The sequence below is a fragment of the Gallinula chloropus genome (assembly GCF_964237585.1).
Source record: "Gallinula chloropus genome assembly, chromosome: 4".
Taxonomy (NCBI): Eukaryota; Metazoa; Chordata; class Aves; order Gruiformes; family Rallidae; genus Gallinula; species Gallinula chloropus.
The window spans coordinates 14336167-14356172 of NC_140088.1; the positions used below are offsets into that span (position 1 = coordinate 14336167).

A 20006-nucleotide genomic window follows, 5' to 3' on the forward strand; every position below is an offset into this window, starting at 1 on the left:
CATACTGATAGCAAACAAACACAAACCTGTAGAAGTAGCCCCTTCTCCCTCCGTCTTTTTTGTATGGTTCATGTTTCACCCCAGTTCTAAAGTAAATAGTCTATTTTCTTTCTCTCATCATTTTATCTCTTCTTCACCTTCAACATATAGAAGGCAAAAAAAAAAAGAAATAAATTGATTGTAAACATTTTCTTGTCAGTAAATTAAGTTACAGTAAATAAGGTTGGTTCCCAGAAAAAAAGAAACTATATTCCATGGAAAAGTTCTAATTTTCCCCACAATCAGCATACGTTGCCCCTAACAACACCGGTGCAGTGAATGAAAATTTTGCCTATCATATTTTAGGACAGACTTACGAAAGGCTTATGCTACATTAAAGTGAGTTTTTCACTATATGTTATTTCTAACAGACTAACCTCAAGAGAGTGGTTAATTAACATTAAATCACACTATTTAAATTTCTAATTTAATTAGAAATGGATTTGTGAGACAGAAAGCCTTTGTTTGACATAAGGAGTGCAACGAGTTTGAATATCATCTTCACACACACAGCCCTTTGAAAAACATTTTTGAAACATTAAGGTTTCTTTTTACAGGGGGAAAAAAAAAACAGATAGAAGAAAAAAAGATAAGCCCCCATGAATGTGTACGCTCAATCTGCACATTAAGTTATAAATAAAAAGCCATAAGACTACAGCCAGGTTTCCAAAATTAAGGCTACATGCAGCAAAACACAAGCCACAATTTTTAAAGCCAATCTTTCGGAACATCTTTTTGATAAAAGCCTAGCTATGAATAGAATAGACCTTAACCTGAATGGAGTTTTTAACCCTATACATGACATCTAACCTGTCAAAACAATTCTGGTCCATTTTACCTGATCATATCCCAAAACAGCAGTTTTTTCCTGGATTCATTTCTTGATGACAAGCTGTTCAAACACAAAGCACCTATCAAACCTAGTATTATCATCTGCTGCTTTTTTCTTCTAGTAGACACTGCTGTCCATCAGAAGAAATAATTAATGGTTCTATTATGTATGAAAGCGTCATCCTGTCAGTTCAGTGACTGGTTTGAATAGCTCATATCTGCTACTCATTGATGCCATGCGTGCTTACTGTCCTGAGAGATGACAAAACACTACACCCTTTGGGATTTTTTTCTCCCTCTGTTCTAAAGCAGCATTTCACATCTGTGTCTGACAGAAGCATAAGGAGCTGAGAGAGGCAGACCTTCATCATTCCTCACAAAATAATGTTGCATGGGTTAAAAGTTAACACCTGATGTCTACTGATCCTGCATTTTTCCTACAAAAATCTAAAATGCGGAGGCTACCAAAATATGTAGGGAAATAACTTTCCAGTGTCGGAATCATCTTCAGAAAACAGATGGAATTTACTGGATCCTAAATCTTTAAATGAATTTTTAAATGGGTGCTGAATGCTTGAGCTAACTGGGGTCAGTGCATTTGCCTTTTTTTTTTTTCTTTTTTCTTTTTTCTCCTTTTTTTTTGGGGGGGTAGAGGGGGGAGGAGGAAGATGCAAAGTTCACAGGTTCTTTTCTGTTACCTGATTAGGGCAGAATAAACAAAAATGCTGGATGTGGAAGAAATCAGATATTGGAGATACCTGGAAATAAACTGGAAACAACCAATAACACAAGATGAAACAGCAGTGAACAATAAGACACTGTGGAAAAAGAAATCACAAGACGAGAGTGCACAATGCATTTCAAATAGAAAAAAGCTTCCTATCTGCTGAGTGAGTCTCAGTATATTCTGACAGAGCACAGATAAAGCTTCAATCAAGTATCTCCTAGGTAAGTTTTTTCTTTCATATACTGCTTTAGTTGTTTAACAGATTAATGTAGACTTTAATTATGTACAATAACTCAATGAATTTTAATTTCTTTATCCTGACACTGAAGTTTAAGTCCTTCTGTGACAAATATTTGATGTTCTTACATCTCCTATACTGCTCAAATAACAGCTCTGTTTTGATATTAAGGTTATTCAAAGGAAAACTATTAAATGCTTTCTCTTTTGACTTACACTAGAGTGAAATATTTCCTAAGATTTAAATCCTTTAAAATGTTTTAATATAGACCTTCATGCATGGCTGTTTAAGAAATAAGAAATTAACAAAAACCCATGCTTCTGTTAACATTAGCACAAACATTTACTGTACTTCATTATCTATTTAATCTGGCAAAGCAAACACCATTTTCACTGTGCCAGTAAATGTAAAAGGGTATCTTTTATTATAGGATAATGAATCTTTGTTTATATAAACGGATATTAAATAAAGCTAGAAGCATTGATTAGTTATTTATGAAAGGTAAACTACAGCACAGTAAGGAAACAGCACCATGTTAATAGACCCCAAGGTACTATGTACAGAGTTGCAATACGAAGATTTACAGGGGCAGTGACGTCCAAACTACAAAAAAGAAGGTGCAGATCACCTCAGTTATTCCATTCATTTGGAGCAGCCAGTACATAAGCCACACAGATACAAATTCTACATGGAAATAACATGCAAAACATTTAAGAATGAGATTCTAACAACCAATAGGGCTTGACAAACAAACACAGCATCTGTTAATCAAAAAACCCTACACTTCAAAGTCATGGAGAAAGGCATCTATGCTCACACACACAAAAAATACCACACCCCTTGAAACTGAAGAAGCATAAATAGTCATATACTGTTTACACACCATTTTTAGTATCACATTGGTCAATTTGTATGTAATATTAGCTTTGAAAATCTACATCTTTGCTCCTACTGTCATTTACTGATTTCACACAATTTTTTCTATTTATTCAGATGCAGTATTTTTTTCAGCATTCTTTTAAATATCTTTCCTCTACCTCTCTCTATCACTTCCCTCATTTCTATTTAGAAGTCTTTCTAATATATGTATCCATCATTACTTTTCCTGGTTTCTTTCTCTTTTAATGTTTTGCTAATTTACTAAAATAATCTCCCTCTTTCTTGATGCTTGCTAGAGACAGACTATGTCACCATTCAGAAACAACTCTTTTGAACCCTTCACTTGTTCAGAAAGGGCTTATGAATTCTACCCAGAGCTAGAAGACTAAATGTACTTGCCAAAGCCTGGTAGCATTCAATGAGACTAAAAACCAGAAGTTGATACTATGATGAGCCTTGTCTCATATCAAGAGTCAATAACATGCTCTCAAAACAATGGCATTCCTACCAGGAAAGATAGAGGAAAAAACTTCTGCAGGAGAGGGGTCATCCAATGAATATTTACTGTAGAATATTTTACATTCTTGAAATCTCTCCTGAAAGATTCTAGTCTTGATTTATATGCTGGGGAAAAAAAACCATATCATCTTCTCCAAACAGTCATAATTAATTCTTCTACTCAATACAGGCAAAGAAGTTTCCATTATTCTAACCCTTTTCCACTTTCCCATTTGCTATATTTGATGAGAATTGGATGGGGATTTATGTTAGTGCAGCTATCACTCAGCCATTTTGTTGCTGACAGGTTCCAGCACACTCAAAATTTCTTCAATTTCTGTCCTTTTCTTTTATAACTAGCTCCAACTGGTCTCTTCACAACTGCTCAATCAAACATCTCTCTATTTTTTCCTATGCCTCACTTCGCATGTGATACATTCTTCTGATACAGAAAGAATTATTCTTGCCTCCTCAGTGCTCCTATACAACATGCACTGATACTCTGCCTCTCATCTAAAATACCAGTTAAGAAGTAGGTTCTGTAAATTAAAAAACTATCTAATATGGCTCTAATTTTCATTGGCATCAGTTCAAGATTTCCACAACTTGAACCGGCAAATCCTACTACAGCTTGGTAACACTTTTAACAAGTAGCAGATGTAACACAGCTTTTGTCAGCTGATTTCAGAAAACAGCTTTGTATCTTTTGAACCTGGTTTGGATTTGGAAGTAAGAGGGAAAAGCAAGAATTGTAATTTAGGTTTTTTGAGTCTGCACTCATAATAGAAAACTTTTCTCACCTTGGCCCCTATGTGTGAGTTTTTTGCCTCCTCTTTTGTAAAAAGTATTGTTTATCACAGCTTAAAAATAAATAAAACCCCCCAAACATTACAGCTATCCAAGCATGCCTATTTAAGAAAAGTCAGGCTCTTATTCAATGAAGATCTCAAAAAGGTTCACTCAAAACTTAGTATTTCAAACTTCTACACTGAAAGTTGCAGTTAAGACTTCTTAAGCTCTCTGTTGAAAATATGAGAAGGTGGAGAACAAGCAGAAAGCTTGCTTTTAAGGAAGCAGAATTGGATACAACTAGTATTTTTTAAGACTGGGTGTAACTATGTAGTATTTTTAAAGGAAAAGATAGAAATTTTTTTCAGATGTATTCATTTATAATTTTTAAGTCATCAAGATAAATGTTATTTTAAGTGCATTATTCCTCACACTTATCTTCAAAGCAGACAGAATTCAGTTGTATTAACTTAAAAGAACAATTAGTTATCAAGTTGTAAAACCTAAACCTCTGCACAACCAGAATAAACATACCACAGAACGTTTTCCAAAATGTGTAATTACGTAAAATCACCTCACCTGAAAGCAGTGAGTCAATATTTATTTTGCACCTTTATCATAAGAAGTCGTTCAAGGATCACTAAGGATCTGACAAGAATATATCTTTGTTTCCTCTCTCTATCAAGTTGCTCATCTACATGAAGTGAGCAACCCACACAACAAAATAGCTAGTCAATTGCCCACAGAGAGTAGGTGTGCTTCGCAAAACAGCGCACACGGTGCACACAAGTGGGAACCCCTTCCCATCTAATTCAACAAAACACAAACATTAAAGTTGTTTAGTATAGTTTAATGAAGATTTCAGAAGTTATGTGAATGGGGCACAGAACAAAAATCTGAACTGCCCCTCTTCTGGGCAGTTATCAGCTGGAAGAAATCAACAAGTAGCAGCCCAAACTCATAGCTATACATATTCCCAAACTGTTGGCCTATCTGTTGCATTCACTTCCAAGTCCACTTACGACTACTATGTTACAGGCAAAACATGAGATACTCTTACACTTCCAGCTTTTGGTAAGAGATGTAACTTACATAAACTAATAGAAAGCAAGGAGTGAACTCCAGAATTGTTTCTATAGTTAAATCACTGGCCCAAAATGACCATTTTATCTTGAATTACAGATAAACACAAAATTCACCACAGATGTTTTCATCTCTCTCAAGCCCCTGTGTTAAATAATCCCCCACCTCCAAGAGTTACTGCGATGAGGAAAAAGGCTCTAAAAGACTTCTGGGCCATTTGCACTGCAAATAGGTGCAAGTAGTATTATTCATTCTTTCCAACCACATGTAAAGAGACATCTTTCAGAAAGTGAAATTGACCAATACTAGAATATATTCTGTAGAGTCAGGTCAGGCAAAACCAGTTTACAGCTACAGGATCGAATGTGGAGTGACAGCTGTTAAGCGCTCTATCACAAACCCTCACTTAAGGACATATACATCTTTAAGGCAGATATAAACTACTTTGTGAAGGGGCCTGACAGGGCAAAGCAGCACCTGTATAGAAGGAAGTTTGTTACAGCAGATGTAACTCCATGCTCCTGGTAACTCACAACCTACAGCCTTGACTTACATCTGTCCAGTTCACCCATGGTCCTACATTTACTTTTCTTGTACCAATTGATAGCATTTTTTTTCAGTATTCAGGACAGACATACCTTGGCGTTCTTCAATATTCCTCCAACTACAAGACATTAAAAATACCCATTTGTACAGTCTGCCCCCTTCGAGCACTATTGATGCTTTACAAGGAATTCAAGTTGCTACCTACCTAGTATACTCTATCAAACAGTTGTAAAGTCAGCAAGCTTGTTGGAAATATTGAAATTACAGATAAATGAATCCTTTACAGGACCTCAATACCTTCCAACAGTTTTTAACTGACCATGTCAGACTTCAAGTATTAACGTAACAATTTTGGAGACTGCAAACAGGGAAGAAAGTAGCACATCACTTGGGAAAGGTCACATCATATCAAATCAGAAACTCTATATAGCCCCGAATTCTGCCCAATTAATCTAGGGAAGTCTGAGAACAAGGCACAGACAGAAGGACACTTCCTCAGAAATACCCTGTCAGCCTCTAGCTATTTGTAGTTCAGGGATTTCTTAAGCCAGAGATGATGTCTTATTTATAAGATAAACTTCAAAGTATTTCTGCAGTTGTTTTTTTGAACCTGCATAAAATGTAAGCCTCCACAAGAACCTGTGATAAGCTTCCATATTTAATTATGACTTCCATTAAAAAAATACATTCTTTGTTTTGAATTTTCTGCCATCCAGGTCCATTCAATCCTCCCTGCTTGTTACACTTGAAGAGACACTAATAATTTCTTTTTCATCATATTTTACAGACCACTACACCATACCATTCTCAATCATCTGTCTTTGAGGCTGAAGACCTCTACTCACACCATCCTCAGGCAGGCCTCATATGTAAATCCATCCTGTTAGTCATCCTTCATCCCTTTGCTGTACCTTTTCAGTACTACTGTTTCCTTGTGGTGCCTCTGGGATCCAAACTGGAAGGTTACACGACATGCCAGTGTCACTGTTTTATGTAGTGAAAACAAGATATGTTTTCTTATTTGTTCTCTTTTCCCAATTTCTAGGGTTCATTTGCTTTCAAATGAGTGAGTGGTAACAATCACCTCAGATGTTTACGTGCAAGACGGGACCGTTACCCAGACACACACCATGTACATCACAATCTTCACCTGCACTGAGTTTAATTTGTCATTTGTATGTTTTTTCTGCAATTTTCTGTTGTTCTCAGGACATATAGAATTAAAGTGCACCCATTTAACAGTGAAGATAACATGGCACATTGGATCAAGCCAAGATCCCAGTGAGACAACCCTCCAAGAGCTCTTGGGGATTCTCTGTCACTGAAATAGTTTAAATCAAGGCTGACAGTAGCTTCTGACAGTAGCTATGCTGAGACATCTCCTAATTCAACCAATAACTAGTTCATAACTTACTTTGTTATGACTACTCATGTTAATCCAAGTAAGTTCACCTGATCACAGTTTACTGGGCTTTATAATATATTAATTTTCCTGGCTATGCTGGGGTTAGCCTTCCACATACAATTACCAGAGAGAACCTGGCCCACTGTTCAAGTCAGTATGGAATCTGAAGTAGGGAAAGAAACAAAAGGTTTAATTTCCTTAAATTTGCCCCAAACCTTACTGAAACTGATTTTTGATTACACTTGCTATTTCACATATTTTGGAAGTTAAGAAGTGAAGGAACAGTAATTCAAATGTTTGTTGGTAGTGTTTTACCTATAGCATCTAAAAGAAAACAATGTAAAAGACGGTGTCACCTATTAAAAGTGTTTATAAAAGTATTGCAAGGAGAAGAGGAAATGGAACCATAAGTTTAGCAGTGCCAAGTTGTCAGAACTCAGATACAGAAAAAAAATTACTCTAGAAAAAGTCATTGTCTTAAACACCTACACATGCTCTTTCATGGGCTGTTCAATAATTTTTTTATCGATTGTAATGTAAATTAGAGAAAATATCCTTAATGCCAATATCCTTATGTGGACATCAGCTCTTCCTGACATCACAGTACACTACTGCTGTCACCAAAATATAACTATTCCATGTTATATTTGCCATGGGTTAATCTCTGTGCGTTCCTTTCATGATTAAATGAATTCTAGTCACATGAAATTACATTTTCAGTGTAGTTGTTCAATGCCTCAGTTTTCAAAAATGCATTAGAGTAGCTTTTCATCATATAGTACAGCTTGTCCCGTGAGTTATTTTTATAACAGAAGAAACTTATTTCACTAGTCTTTTCTGAATGATGTAATTTCAATTTACAACCAGTCTGGGAGATTGACAGAATTCAGGAATATAGCTCAAATTATTTTATTCTAGATACTTAGAAAAGAACCCCATTGTCTACAGCATCTGTCACCACTGTAAAGCATTTGCAATTGCAAGGTAAAAATTATTACAGCTCCCTGCAGTATTTAAATTGAAGACTATCCTCTTATTCATGCTAAAATTTAGACCATACTCTTTCCCTCTACTGAGCAAGTTTGTATACACAGTACAAACAACAGAAACAGAAGAGCAATAGAAAATGATAGTGTATTAAAATATTTACAGCAGAAAGGTTTGCAAAAAGACAAATCCCAAGAACTGTTATAGGACTATACTGTTAATAAATGAACAGCCAAAAGGAAATTCTTAAAGTTTGGGTGATCCAGTACAGATAAACCATTTTGAAGTACAGGAACTACACACAAATAATCGCTAGGGTTTTTTTTTCTTCTTGTTTTGTTATTGAATTTTTTTTAACACAAATATAACATGACCAAATAAAACACTTTGGAGACTTTAAAATGCTTTGTCTTTAGTTAAATGTTACTTTACACAGAGATATTTATAAAGATCAATTTTCTTTGACAAGCTAAAGTGTGCTTGTAAGTTACAGGTATGAGACCTGATGCTTTCAGATTACAGTTCTACAAGTTAATTTAGTCATCTCATACTTGTAGGCAATTTTCCTCTAAGTGACTAAATTGTTCTCTGAGATTTCTACTCCTCCTTCTTTCTCTACCTCCTCCTCTTTTTTCATATTCAGATACAACTCAGAAATAAAGTTGTCTGAGGGATAGAAAGAGGATATATAAAAATATAACTAAGTGAACACTTAATAAGGCAGCATAAAATGAACAACAGAATAAAGAAGGGGCAGACAGAATCTTGTGGAGTTACAGAATAGAAAATTTAAAGCAAGAGACCATAGTCTCTTATTTGCATTAGAAAATTTACTTGCTGTCAATATTCTAACTGCAAATGTATTTTAAGATAAATGAGAAGCAGGTGCCTGGACTTCGTACAATTTAATCCCATAGACACACATGCTGCCACCAAAGAAGGAGCTCTTGCTTCTGCCCTTACTACTACCAATATCAATCCTAGAATTTCCCCAATTCCCCAAGATCTTTCTCTTCTCACCAGCTGTTCCATTTCATGTTCCTGCCAACTCTCTTGCACCATTCATGCAGTCAAATCAGGCAACTAGATCCATATCTGGTGATGGGCCAAATCCATATTATGGAAACATCTTTCAATCTTATTTCTTCAGAAGAAGGGAGGTGATCTTAATTTATTATCAAGAGCAGAAGCAAAATATAAAACAACTTCAAATTAACTACATTTCTATTGATAAGTATTGCAGAGCTGCATAATAAACAGCACAAAACCCAACACTCCATAAAAGCAAGAGAAGCAGAGACTTTCAAGAAATAAACCATGGACATCCACTAGGTTCTTCCTGAGAACATATAAAAGGAAGAAAAAATCCAAAATAAACTACAGTCGCTTTCATCAGAATTCAATGTTTTAGTAGTGACTGATGTGATGACTAAAGCAATAATTACGTATACAGTTACTTAGAGATTATAAACATCATCAAATGAAGACTATTCACAAATGTGACTGGTAACAGGTAAAGGTTTTTTCCTTTGGTATTTAATGTCTCGGAACAGGGAAAGCCACCTTTTGCAGCTAGAACAAGCACTCCTGGCCAGCATGTTTTTGAGCAAATGAAAGTGGATTTTTACTTGGGGTAAAAGTCAGTTTCTCCACTTACACAGAAGTTATTTTTGCACCCACTCCCATCCAAAGTGACAGGTGACAGCATAAGATGAAAGGAAACATGCAAACACCTGCCAGTCTCACTGTTGTGCCAGTGGCCTCAACACAAATTAGACAAAACCACTAGTAAGCTTGGATACAATTCCTTGTCATGTGTTGTCTTAGGGGTAACGTGGTCCTGAATAGGACACCTGAAAGGTGCAGTAAAAATACTGTTGTTTTTCTCAAAAGGAAAAGCATGTTTTTCAAGATAAGAAGGTAAAAGGATAGTGTACAAAAATTCACCATGTCCAAGACAGAAGAGAGAGAACACGAGAGAGAGAGAGAGATGGAGAGAAAGCAAATGCTTCAGCCCTTAAAGACTTCTGGAATACTTAACCAGCACCTATGACTTGCTCCCACGTACAGCATAAGGTGACATGACAAGAAGCAGGGTTTGTTGATTTTTTCAGGAGACAGATCAAGTCAGTATTCTCTGGAGTAACATGCAAAGACCTATGACAGTTGGCAATGCTGAAGGTCCCAGACTATAAGGACTTTCTCAAAGGATCCTATTTGCATTTTAGCTTTTTTCCCCCGTGTTGCTAGATGACTTATGCCCCAAAGTGAAGCATAGTATTACAGGGAAAGTCTGGATAATGAAGAATGGACACAAACAATGTATTCATACTGACCTAACACTATTGGGCTGGGTAAGCTGAATCAAATTCAAGCTAATTGCTCCCCCCACCCCCTGACCCCTGCACCACAGACACATTGTGACAAAGCCCTGGGCAGACAAGATAAGTCAGGTGAGATGGAGTTACTGTATTTCAGAATAAGTCCACGTCCCAGTCAGTCAGATAGCGTAGCAACATGCATTAAGAACTACATCTATATAAGCAATTCAAAACATTTTTTTGAATGTTTGCCTTTGAAGGCTGTTTGCCTCTTCAGTGTCTTGCTCATGTCACTCATTTCTGTGTCTAAGGATTTCACTCAAGAAGTGGGTTAGCCCAAAGCAAATCTTATGTTGTAAAAGCCAATCAACATTTGTCATCTGTCGTGCTGAAGTCTAAAAACTTCAGAAACATAAAGTATACCTAGAGGAAAAAAATAACTCTAACAAGACTAGGTCAGTAAAGACAGCAGGGTAAAAGTGCCATTTTCTATTAAAACCACCTTGGTACACTTCCTTGGGCATCAGAAAGGTGATGATGAAAACTGCAAACAGAGTATCTTTTCCTGAAAGAGTATAAATTGTACAGACTTTCTCTCTGGAACTATTACACCCCTAGCACTTTATTTACTCAGAAAAATCTAACCCTGCATACCTCCTATTAAAACTGACCTGTCAATTTAAAACACCAAGCTTTCCAATACTTCCATTCTGCCAGCATTTTCCTAGCAGAAATTTAGCCAAGTGAGAATTTCTTTGCTATAAATATCTGCAGTTACAGCCTTGAGGCATTAGGATACAAAACTTTTGTGACAAAAAAATCAGGAGAATGATATCATGCTATTAAAGCACTCCCATCTTGAATTAGTTCTTCCACCTCACCTCCTTATATTTTGTAGTTAGCTGATACACACTTTTTCAGTGACACATTTTCTGCATGTTGAAGCACACACACATACTCAAAAAGAAAATACCACATTACCACAGGGTGTTTTCAATCAAGAGCTTAAAAAGAAATAGAGAGAGTATGATCAGTTTCACAATCCAAATTATCTGCAGCAGATTCAGAAATACCACGCTTTATAAAATGAGATGATGAGTGTGTACTGTCAAAGGAAGGTCATCTGATTCACATTCCAGTAAAGGTTGAAAATGAGTCAGAACCAAAGAAAACATAATTCCTCCCCACTCACACCCTATTCTGTCCCTCAAACATGATTTTTAGTAAGAGAGTTGCTAGTTCACAATTTTACAAATGCAGAGGGGTTGGCTTGCAAGGACAACAACAGTATAAGAGAGTTCCTTGAGTGTGGAACAGACAGTTTAATACAACTCCCATTTTGAAACAAAGACTTTGGCAAGGCTCAATATGCCCTTGACATTCTTCAAGAAAATTACAGGAATGAGACAAAAAGTAAGCATTTTGAGGACAAAAACTAAATCTTAAGTGCTCAGAAGAGCCATCTTCATATATAACAGCCAGAAATGCAAAGCTGCCACTCCCAGGAGAGTGAGAGTGAACAACAGGGAAGGGAACACCGAACAGATGAGGAGCTGACACGTGACTTGCACAGGATCATGAGAAAGTATAGACCACAAGTTGGATGTAAGAACTGGGAACTTTGAGCAATAGGATATCAGGGAAAGAATAATTAATAGGTGCAATTCAGAAAGCATCAAAAGTAGAAGAGAAGGAGTAGCAAGCCATCAGTACCAAACATGAGGGGGAATTTTGGGACCATAAGTGGGATAAGAAGAAAAGAGGAACTGCAACTGAGATTAGGAAAGAAGTAGGCATTCAGTGTCCTTTAGAGCACTGGATGCTTCACAGGACTTCCTGTGCTCCAAAACCTGTATGTAGAAATGGCACTGATCCCTGAAAACAAATTTCTGAGAATCTTGCTAGAAGAGTAAGTCTGTCACTCTCTTCCAATGGTGGTTCATAAGCAGTCTGATCATAACACTGCTTTGGAGTATCCATCAAGGAATAAACTGAAGTTCCTATCAGACTTATTTTGTTTGTAAACAGGCATTAGGAATAAACTTATCCTTATGAAAAACTGAATGAACAGCAAATGAAGCCTGGCTTCTGCAATTAAACCAATCTGCTACATCTGATACTCTTATCATTACCTTAAGCAAGAAATTCCAGTTTTATAGAATTTTATAAAAATTTCTATTTTTTATTTCCTTCCCTAATGTGGCCTTCTGAGAGATGGAACAAGAGTATTACAATTAAAACAAACACAGCTCCTCTAAATCTTTGAATGATCCCAAAGAAGTAATATCTACTAACATCATTATCAATACTTCGTGGGCAAGCAAAAGAGAGTATTTGCTCTAAAAAGCTTTAAAAGTCTAATTGAGGTGGTTTAACAGTGGTTCAGGATCAGAAGTGTAAAAAGGAATTTAAAAGAAAAAAATGGAAATTGATCACAAGTAATATACATCAAGAAGGGAAATCACAATGTTCATGGAGTAAAAGGAAAGTTCAAAGGAAGGGGGAAGGCAGAAACAAGTAAAGTAAGTAACATTCAGAAAAAGGGAACAGGAATGAAGTGGCAATAGGATACTAAATTTTCAAAAGGTAGCGAATGAGCACAAGAGTCAGAGTAATTCATTTTTGTTTAGGGGATTTCACTGGCAAGTAAGTCAGAGATGATAATGTGGCAGAAACCATGATGACCAGCATGAGTCCCAGTCAGACAGAACTAGTTTCAGGGATATTAATAAAACCAAAGGACATGATTAAACGAGAGAAACAGTGAATCAGGTGAGTAGACATTTTTATCTAGCTCTCAAGCCTACAAAGGCAAGTAGTGAACACAACAGGAAGACAGGAATAAGGACAAATTGTTCCACATTTAAGCTTGCTGATTTGTGCTTTCACAACCAAAATGTGTTTAAACATGTCAATATATAGTAGCAGCAAAAGATTAAGGCCCAAGATTAGAGAAGGATGTTGGTCAGAAAACTTTTTAAATCCAGAAATCAGGAACTTAACAAATAAATAAGTGCAATAAATGTGTGAAAAATATAATGGGAAAAAGCTTACCACACTGATTTTACTGGGAACAAAATTTAACCCCTTTAGTCTGTGAATCTTATTCAATTCTAAATCATAAAGCATATAAATCTCTCTGAAACATGGAAGCCTTCAGATTTTTCTTTCAATACTAAGCATTAGCTTTGCAGCACTATCACTGACACATATATGGTCACACAGTTCTCAGATATCAGAATGTTGAAATGAAAGTAAGAATTATTATCCTATATTTATACACATTCAAGTCATGGAATCACATTATACTTCAATCACAGTTTTGGTTACATTTTAAATAAAACTTCAGGGGAAAAATAAGTACAGATACAAAAGCATATATAATGAGCACAGATCATCTATTAGAGGAAAACACATTTATCAAGAAAATGTAATTAATGCTAAGAATCTGGCACTTTTTTTTTTGTCTGAACTAAAAATAGGGACAGCTTGTCTGATTAGAACAAAAAAGATGAATTTCTGTAATGTTAGGAATGGTTCAGGAGGAAGCACTGAGCAGATGGAGAACCAGCTTCAACTGATGCCAAGTCCTGTGATTTTACTGCAAATCTTTATTGTGGAAGGGTTTTTTTCTGTTTGTTTAAGAAAGTTGCTTTGGCTAGGGTGGAGAGAGGGAGAGGCTGCATTTTTGTTGATTTCAGATACTGCTGTTTGATATACCTGTAGGTATCTCACACACCTATCAACAAATTCAAAGCTGCAGACTGCCCAGGGCATAACTGGCAAAATTAAAACCTTTGCATGGGGAAAAGACACCACTTGGATAAAGAGCCTCCACATATGGGAACTGGTATCTACCATGTGACCATCAAAAAGGAAATGAAAGTTGTGATGTGCTGGCATGAGGCTAGAAAGAAAAGCATGAGAGGAAAGCATATCAGGGAATGTTTATTGAATGAGGCAGCAAAAAAGGTAGAACTTGAGGAAAGATGCGCGTTAAGTACATTTTCTTTTAAGACCAGTAACCTGGTAATAATGCCTTAAAGCTGGTGATAAATAGTAAGTAGTAACCAATATACCTATGTTCTCCACAGCTTATATCACCTGGTGAACAGCAAGGATGTGACGGTTTATATTTACAGAATTTCTGACCAAATAAGATGCACTAGTTGAAGATAAATCTGTTCCACTCACAATCATAAAGACATGCAAAAAAGAGGTTTTTAACTCTTTCACTACTTTTCCCACAGAGCAATAATGCTCTGGGGGGTGATAAACAACAATTATTGTTCATTAGTTTATAGATCTCAATGGTACAAGAAACAGGAGATGCAGTAACAGAGTTTGATGGATACATACAGACACAATTGCACAGAACAGACATACAAAACAAAAGTAAAAGTTGGCAACTGAATACCACTGGAAAGTGGGACCCCTGGCATACATTTGCAGTAAACCAAATCAACAATGAGTTAAGCAGTTTGGTAACAAAAACTGATTTTCAGCTATTCTCTAGAATTATAAAACTCAAGGGATTCTTTTTTAGCACCTGAACCATGCCATCTCATTGCATTATTTTCAGCAGAATTAGCATTGAAAATATAAAAACCCATTTACTGTTCACTCATTTTCCCAAATCTGTCAGTGCATCTTTAAGATAGAAAAGTTTCTAACACAAGCCTTCCTCTGTAAGTTTATCTGTTCAGCTTTTCCAAGACATCCAGTGGTCTTCTGCATACTGCCAATTCTTATATGAGTATCAACCATGAAAACAGTAAAAATGAAGCAATATATTGCAATAGACTCAACTAAATTAAAAGGAGGCACCCAGAAGCAATAGGTTAAAACAAAACAGGGTTCTAGAGAACAGACAGTAGCTGCTACCTTAGAATACCTACACTTACTGTTCCTTTTGCCTATGCTCTAGTGACTTCTCTTTTGATTTTTGTTCTACATTTCCTACTGTATCCAAGTACTATGTACCTACAGAAATATATGTATTCTTACAATATTAAAACTACTCTATCAGGTTTTTTTGAGCCACACAGGATTCCTCTATCTTACCCTTTAAGGCCACCAGAATTATTCAACCATGCCTAAAAAACAAAGGAAAAATTCATGTGCAAAATTGTATTTTTTCATCTTGACGATCGTCACATCCTGCAACACTGAGGCATGTATGCTGGCAGCTTCTGGCTGCCGTACTGGTAATGCTTCCCATGTTTAAAGCAAAGTGACCAGGTCCCTGAGACATTTTTAAGATCAGCTCTGTAATGAAAATTTAAAAGCATATTTTTAAATCTAAACCATCTCTACAGAGCTAAAAACCTAATGAAGGACGTAAATCTATTTTGGGACTTCAGCAGTCAAAAAAAAGAGGGCAGCTCTTCAAACATGGCAAGATTCTTTTAGCCAAAGTAAGGTTATCCTATCACTTCCACTTCTCTTGTTCTTTACGCTTGAACAGCATTTTTACTAAATTGATTCAAGACATATTCCCTGAAGGCTTCACAATGGACTTGTAGTTTACATCAGCTACACATCAAAAGCAATAAAGAAAAGTTTGCTTTGCTATATTCAAGGTAAATTAAAATAAATAAAATTACAAAGTGTTAAAAAAACAAAGGAAACAGGCTTAAAAATAAATTATCAACTTGACACAGAAATGTAAGAAGCCTGAACACAGAATCTCCATCAGACTAATGATATCAGCTGTTATGGAAGCTACCCAGCAGTTCTTCCTTAAGACTATTTTCAGCTGCTTAACTATTCAGTCTGAACTTTTCCACATCAGTTGTCTGCTTCAGGTAGCTTTCCCTCACCCTCCGTCACTACCATCTTTTTATAAAAAGTCAGAGAATGGCTGGAACATTTTTCTACCATGAAAGGACCTGTGAAAAAAAGCCCTTGCAAACTCTTTTGAAAAACTGTAAACTACTTTCCTGCCCTGAATCAGTAACTCGAAATCAGGCTGGACAATGTTTTTTTATGAGATGCACACTCTGTTCATTCTGTGAAAAATCTGACCTGATTTAGCCAAGATACAACTTCTAGAAATTAGGGTTTGTGGGGAGTTTTTTCCAAGATCTGCTGCAACTTAAAAATCAGTCACCTCTATGACTTTCTGTATGCCATCTCAATGGGCAAGGCAACAGAATTAAATTTCCTCTACCCCTAGTTATGAGTGAAGAGCCAGATTTTCACTGTGTTTAACAGGCACTGGGTACACTGAGAAAAAAAAGTGTCATCTTGCATATTTCTGCAATCTCACCTATGCAGTTATCCCTTTCATAGATGAAAACTGGTTTGTTCCTTCATACTGTTGGGTAACCGAATAGGATTTAGGGTATGGAGCGTGTGGAGGGAAGATGGAGAAAATAGCTTTGTAGTGTGGACTAGATGTGGAAACTTGGAGAAATAAACTGACAAGGAAAGAAACAAAGAGGAGCATAAGAAGATGATGTGGTAGTGGATGAAGGAAAAATTAAACCAAATGAGCAGTCCCAGGCAGAAAACTCAGAGCTGGGGATCACTGGGACTGGATAGAGCAAGGGACAGAACATATCTGACTGAGCTGGATTTTAGTGGATATATAAGGAAGGGAGCTGGTTTACAACAAAAGACTGAGAAAAGACCCACCACCAGGCACCAGAAATATAGACAAAAAGCAAAAATCAACAGAAGCAAGGGAGAGTGAGAAGAATTGGTAGGCAGGCAAAGGCTGACAGCAGAGAGACAAGGTGCAGCCAGAGACAGTCCGAGACTAGTCAGGCCTAAATATCTGACTGAAAAGACAGAATCAGTGCTGTGCTGCTGATCGGCTTCAGGCAGGGACAAGCTGGAAGTAGAGGCAAAAAACTTAAAAAGTGTGTACCTTCAGAAGCTATTGAAAATGTAAAATAAAATACCCTAAAGTCTTATCCTCTTTACTGTCTTAATTCAAGCAACAGTATTGTTCATGTACTAGATTTAAAAGCTCCAATCTCACTAATTATCAACATAACACACCTAGCACAGATTACTAGTCTTCTCATTTTGCTATTTTTGGGTGATATTAACTGGAACATTACATGTAGAAGCACGTTTACAAAATGCTAAACAAATGCCAAGCTTGGAAATTTAATTCCTTGGATGACAAAAATTCCTCCATTTAAGTTTGTCTACTCACACTAATTCTGTCTTTATCACTACATTATCCCAAACTATTTTTTCTACCCTACCTCATTCAATTAACAGGATATTTTCTGGGAATAAAACCAAGTTGTATCTTGAAGGACAGCATTCTGCTTTCAATATCAGGGAACCTAAATGCTACATAGGAGAACATATTTTTAAGAATACTTTGGCAAAATCTCAGATTAACTGGCTACATTAATTACATAGTTGTATATTAACAGCAAATTGCAAGACCTTTCTAAGATTTTGCATTCATGAAGAACAGCACTTTAAATCCACTCCTTCTCCAGTACTGCCCTAACTGTTGCAATTGAATGGGGTTCACAATTTCAGAATGCTAAGCAGCAAAATAGTAATAGAAATCAAAGTTCTCAAATGAAGCAGAGGTGCAAGCTTCTTCTTATGCCACTAGAAATAAAGATAACTTCATTCTCAGCTTTTTCACATAAATTAAAGAAACCATACAAAGAAACCCCCCAACACATACTGATTCTTCCTGTGACTCCAAGAAATCCACATTATTGTTTATACAGTACGTTTTCTTCTTCTGAAAGAAAGTACTTTTATTTCATTGCTGCTTCTTGTCAATTAATTTGCTGTCAAGAAGATTCACAATATATCCTAAAGTACAGCCATCCTTAAATGAAAGATATGGAATTAATAACTAGTAAAGATGCTAACTAACAGGATTTTAATATTAGGCATTAAGAGACTCTACAGAGTAAAATAAATGAGTTGGTAATAAGTGTATTGGAGTATAACCAAAGACATTCTGAAGCTAAGTATAAAGTCAGAGATAGATATTAAAGGTTGTTTTACAAAGAGGAATGATGGCAACATGCAGCAGTTCTGATACCTACTTTGTTCCCCAGACTATGCTACCTACCCAGCTCTGAGGTTCATACCAGGTATCTTGACTCCAATACTGTTTACCATGCAACATACCATTCACAGAAGTCAATACATATCTCACAATCCTATGATTAAAACTGGGAATTTAGGCCAAATTCTGCAAAGGTCATGCAAAACTACTTCAGAAGTGATTCTAGCACAAAGAAGAAAAGCTCTGGCCCTTGTTTCTTCACCACAGGTAATTTCTAAACTACCACTCCATTTGTATCTGAAAAATCCAATTAGACTCAAGAGATTACAGAGCTTCCAAGTTGCTTTCAAAAAAAAAAAAAAAAGCGCCCAAAGCAACAAACCAGTAAACCAAAAAACCACACAAACCAATCCCAAAACCATATTACATTGCTTGCAGCTTTCACTGAATGGTATCCCAACACAATGGGACACCAAGAGCTTCTAAAACAATTTTAGGTAACTTTTCTTTCCTGCAAGTGCCCATGCTACTCATGTACAGCTAAATAACAAACCCAAAAGAATCTAGTGGGACTTGTCCCTCCACCTCCTCATCCTATTATCTCCTTTAAAGATGGAAAAACACTTATCTTTATTTTCAAGGACAGCAGTAACACTTGGTATTCATGGACACATTTGTACTGTACTGATTACGAATCCGTCGAAACAAAGAGCAGCAAGCAGCTGCCTGACTGCTTTGCTGTGTTTAGTCATACTAACAACCTTTCTTGTTTTCTGGAAAGTAACCCAATGACCAAGATTGGTAAGACATTCACTGTTAGCAAGAATGTAACTGTATGCTACACACACTCAGACCCATATATAGTATATAAATGCAGCAGCCCTCATACTGTCCCATCTGCCCCAGCTCAGTGCAGCCTGTATGCTATAAAGCCCACTCCCATGGAGACTTTGAACACACTTAAAGAAATCCATGGTAGAGTTACTAAGGCAGATAGGAATGGTATTCTAGGGTTCTGTTTCATCATCAAGGATAACAGCCAGAAAAGTAGTAATGTTTCAAAATCAAAAATTTAAAAAAAAAAATCTATAGATTGGAAAATGCTTACCTGCTGAGCTAATCAAGACACTGAAGTCTGTTCCTCTCTGTGATTCCCCACATTCAGCCTGCCCCTCTTTTTCTGTTTCTTCATAGCGGCTCCAGTTGGAAGAAATCTTTCTTCTTGAAAAGCTTTTTAATTCTTCCTTCCCTTCTTCCTCTTGTGATTCAGTATCATCATCCTCTTCTACCTGTCACATTCAAATGGACAGTTAAGCCATTGCAATTCAATTGCCTTTTGTTCTGTATTTAAACAATCAACTCCAAACCCAGAACTAAACCCCAGAAAGACAAATCAACCCGGCTGCCCATCAGAATTTTAGATCAGATGTTACTGACTTCCTGCACTGTATGTAATTCAGCAAGAGTATAATTAAAAGCACCTAGTGAAGCTTCAGTTCTTACAGAGGTCAAGCGGTGACACTGATGCAAGTCCCGTTAGTTTCCCTCCTATTCTGGAAGCCTATAACGAAGAGCTTCCTTCCTGAAACTGAGCTCAATGTGTAGGCACCTGAACTAAGAGTTTGATCACAGTCCAAGTGTTGCAGTGACACAGATATAGCTGA

At 36.5% G+C, this 20006-nt stretch overlaps 1 protein-coding gene across 2 annotated transcripts in view; it reads right to left on the reverse strand.

Moving 5' to 3' along the window:
* Positions 1-20006, reverse strand: part of AVEN (apoptosis and caspase activation inhibitor) — a 92251-nt gene that overhangs the window by 49408 nt on the left and 22837 nt on the right. For both annotated transcript variants that reach the window (XM_084263536.1, XM_084263537.1), the window contains exon 2: positions 19451-19631. In XM_084263536.1, the coding sequence (XP_084119662.1) occupies positions 19451-19631 (181 nt within the window). The remainder of the gene's footprint in view (positions 1-19450; positions 19632-20006) is intronic.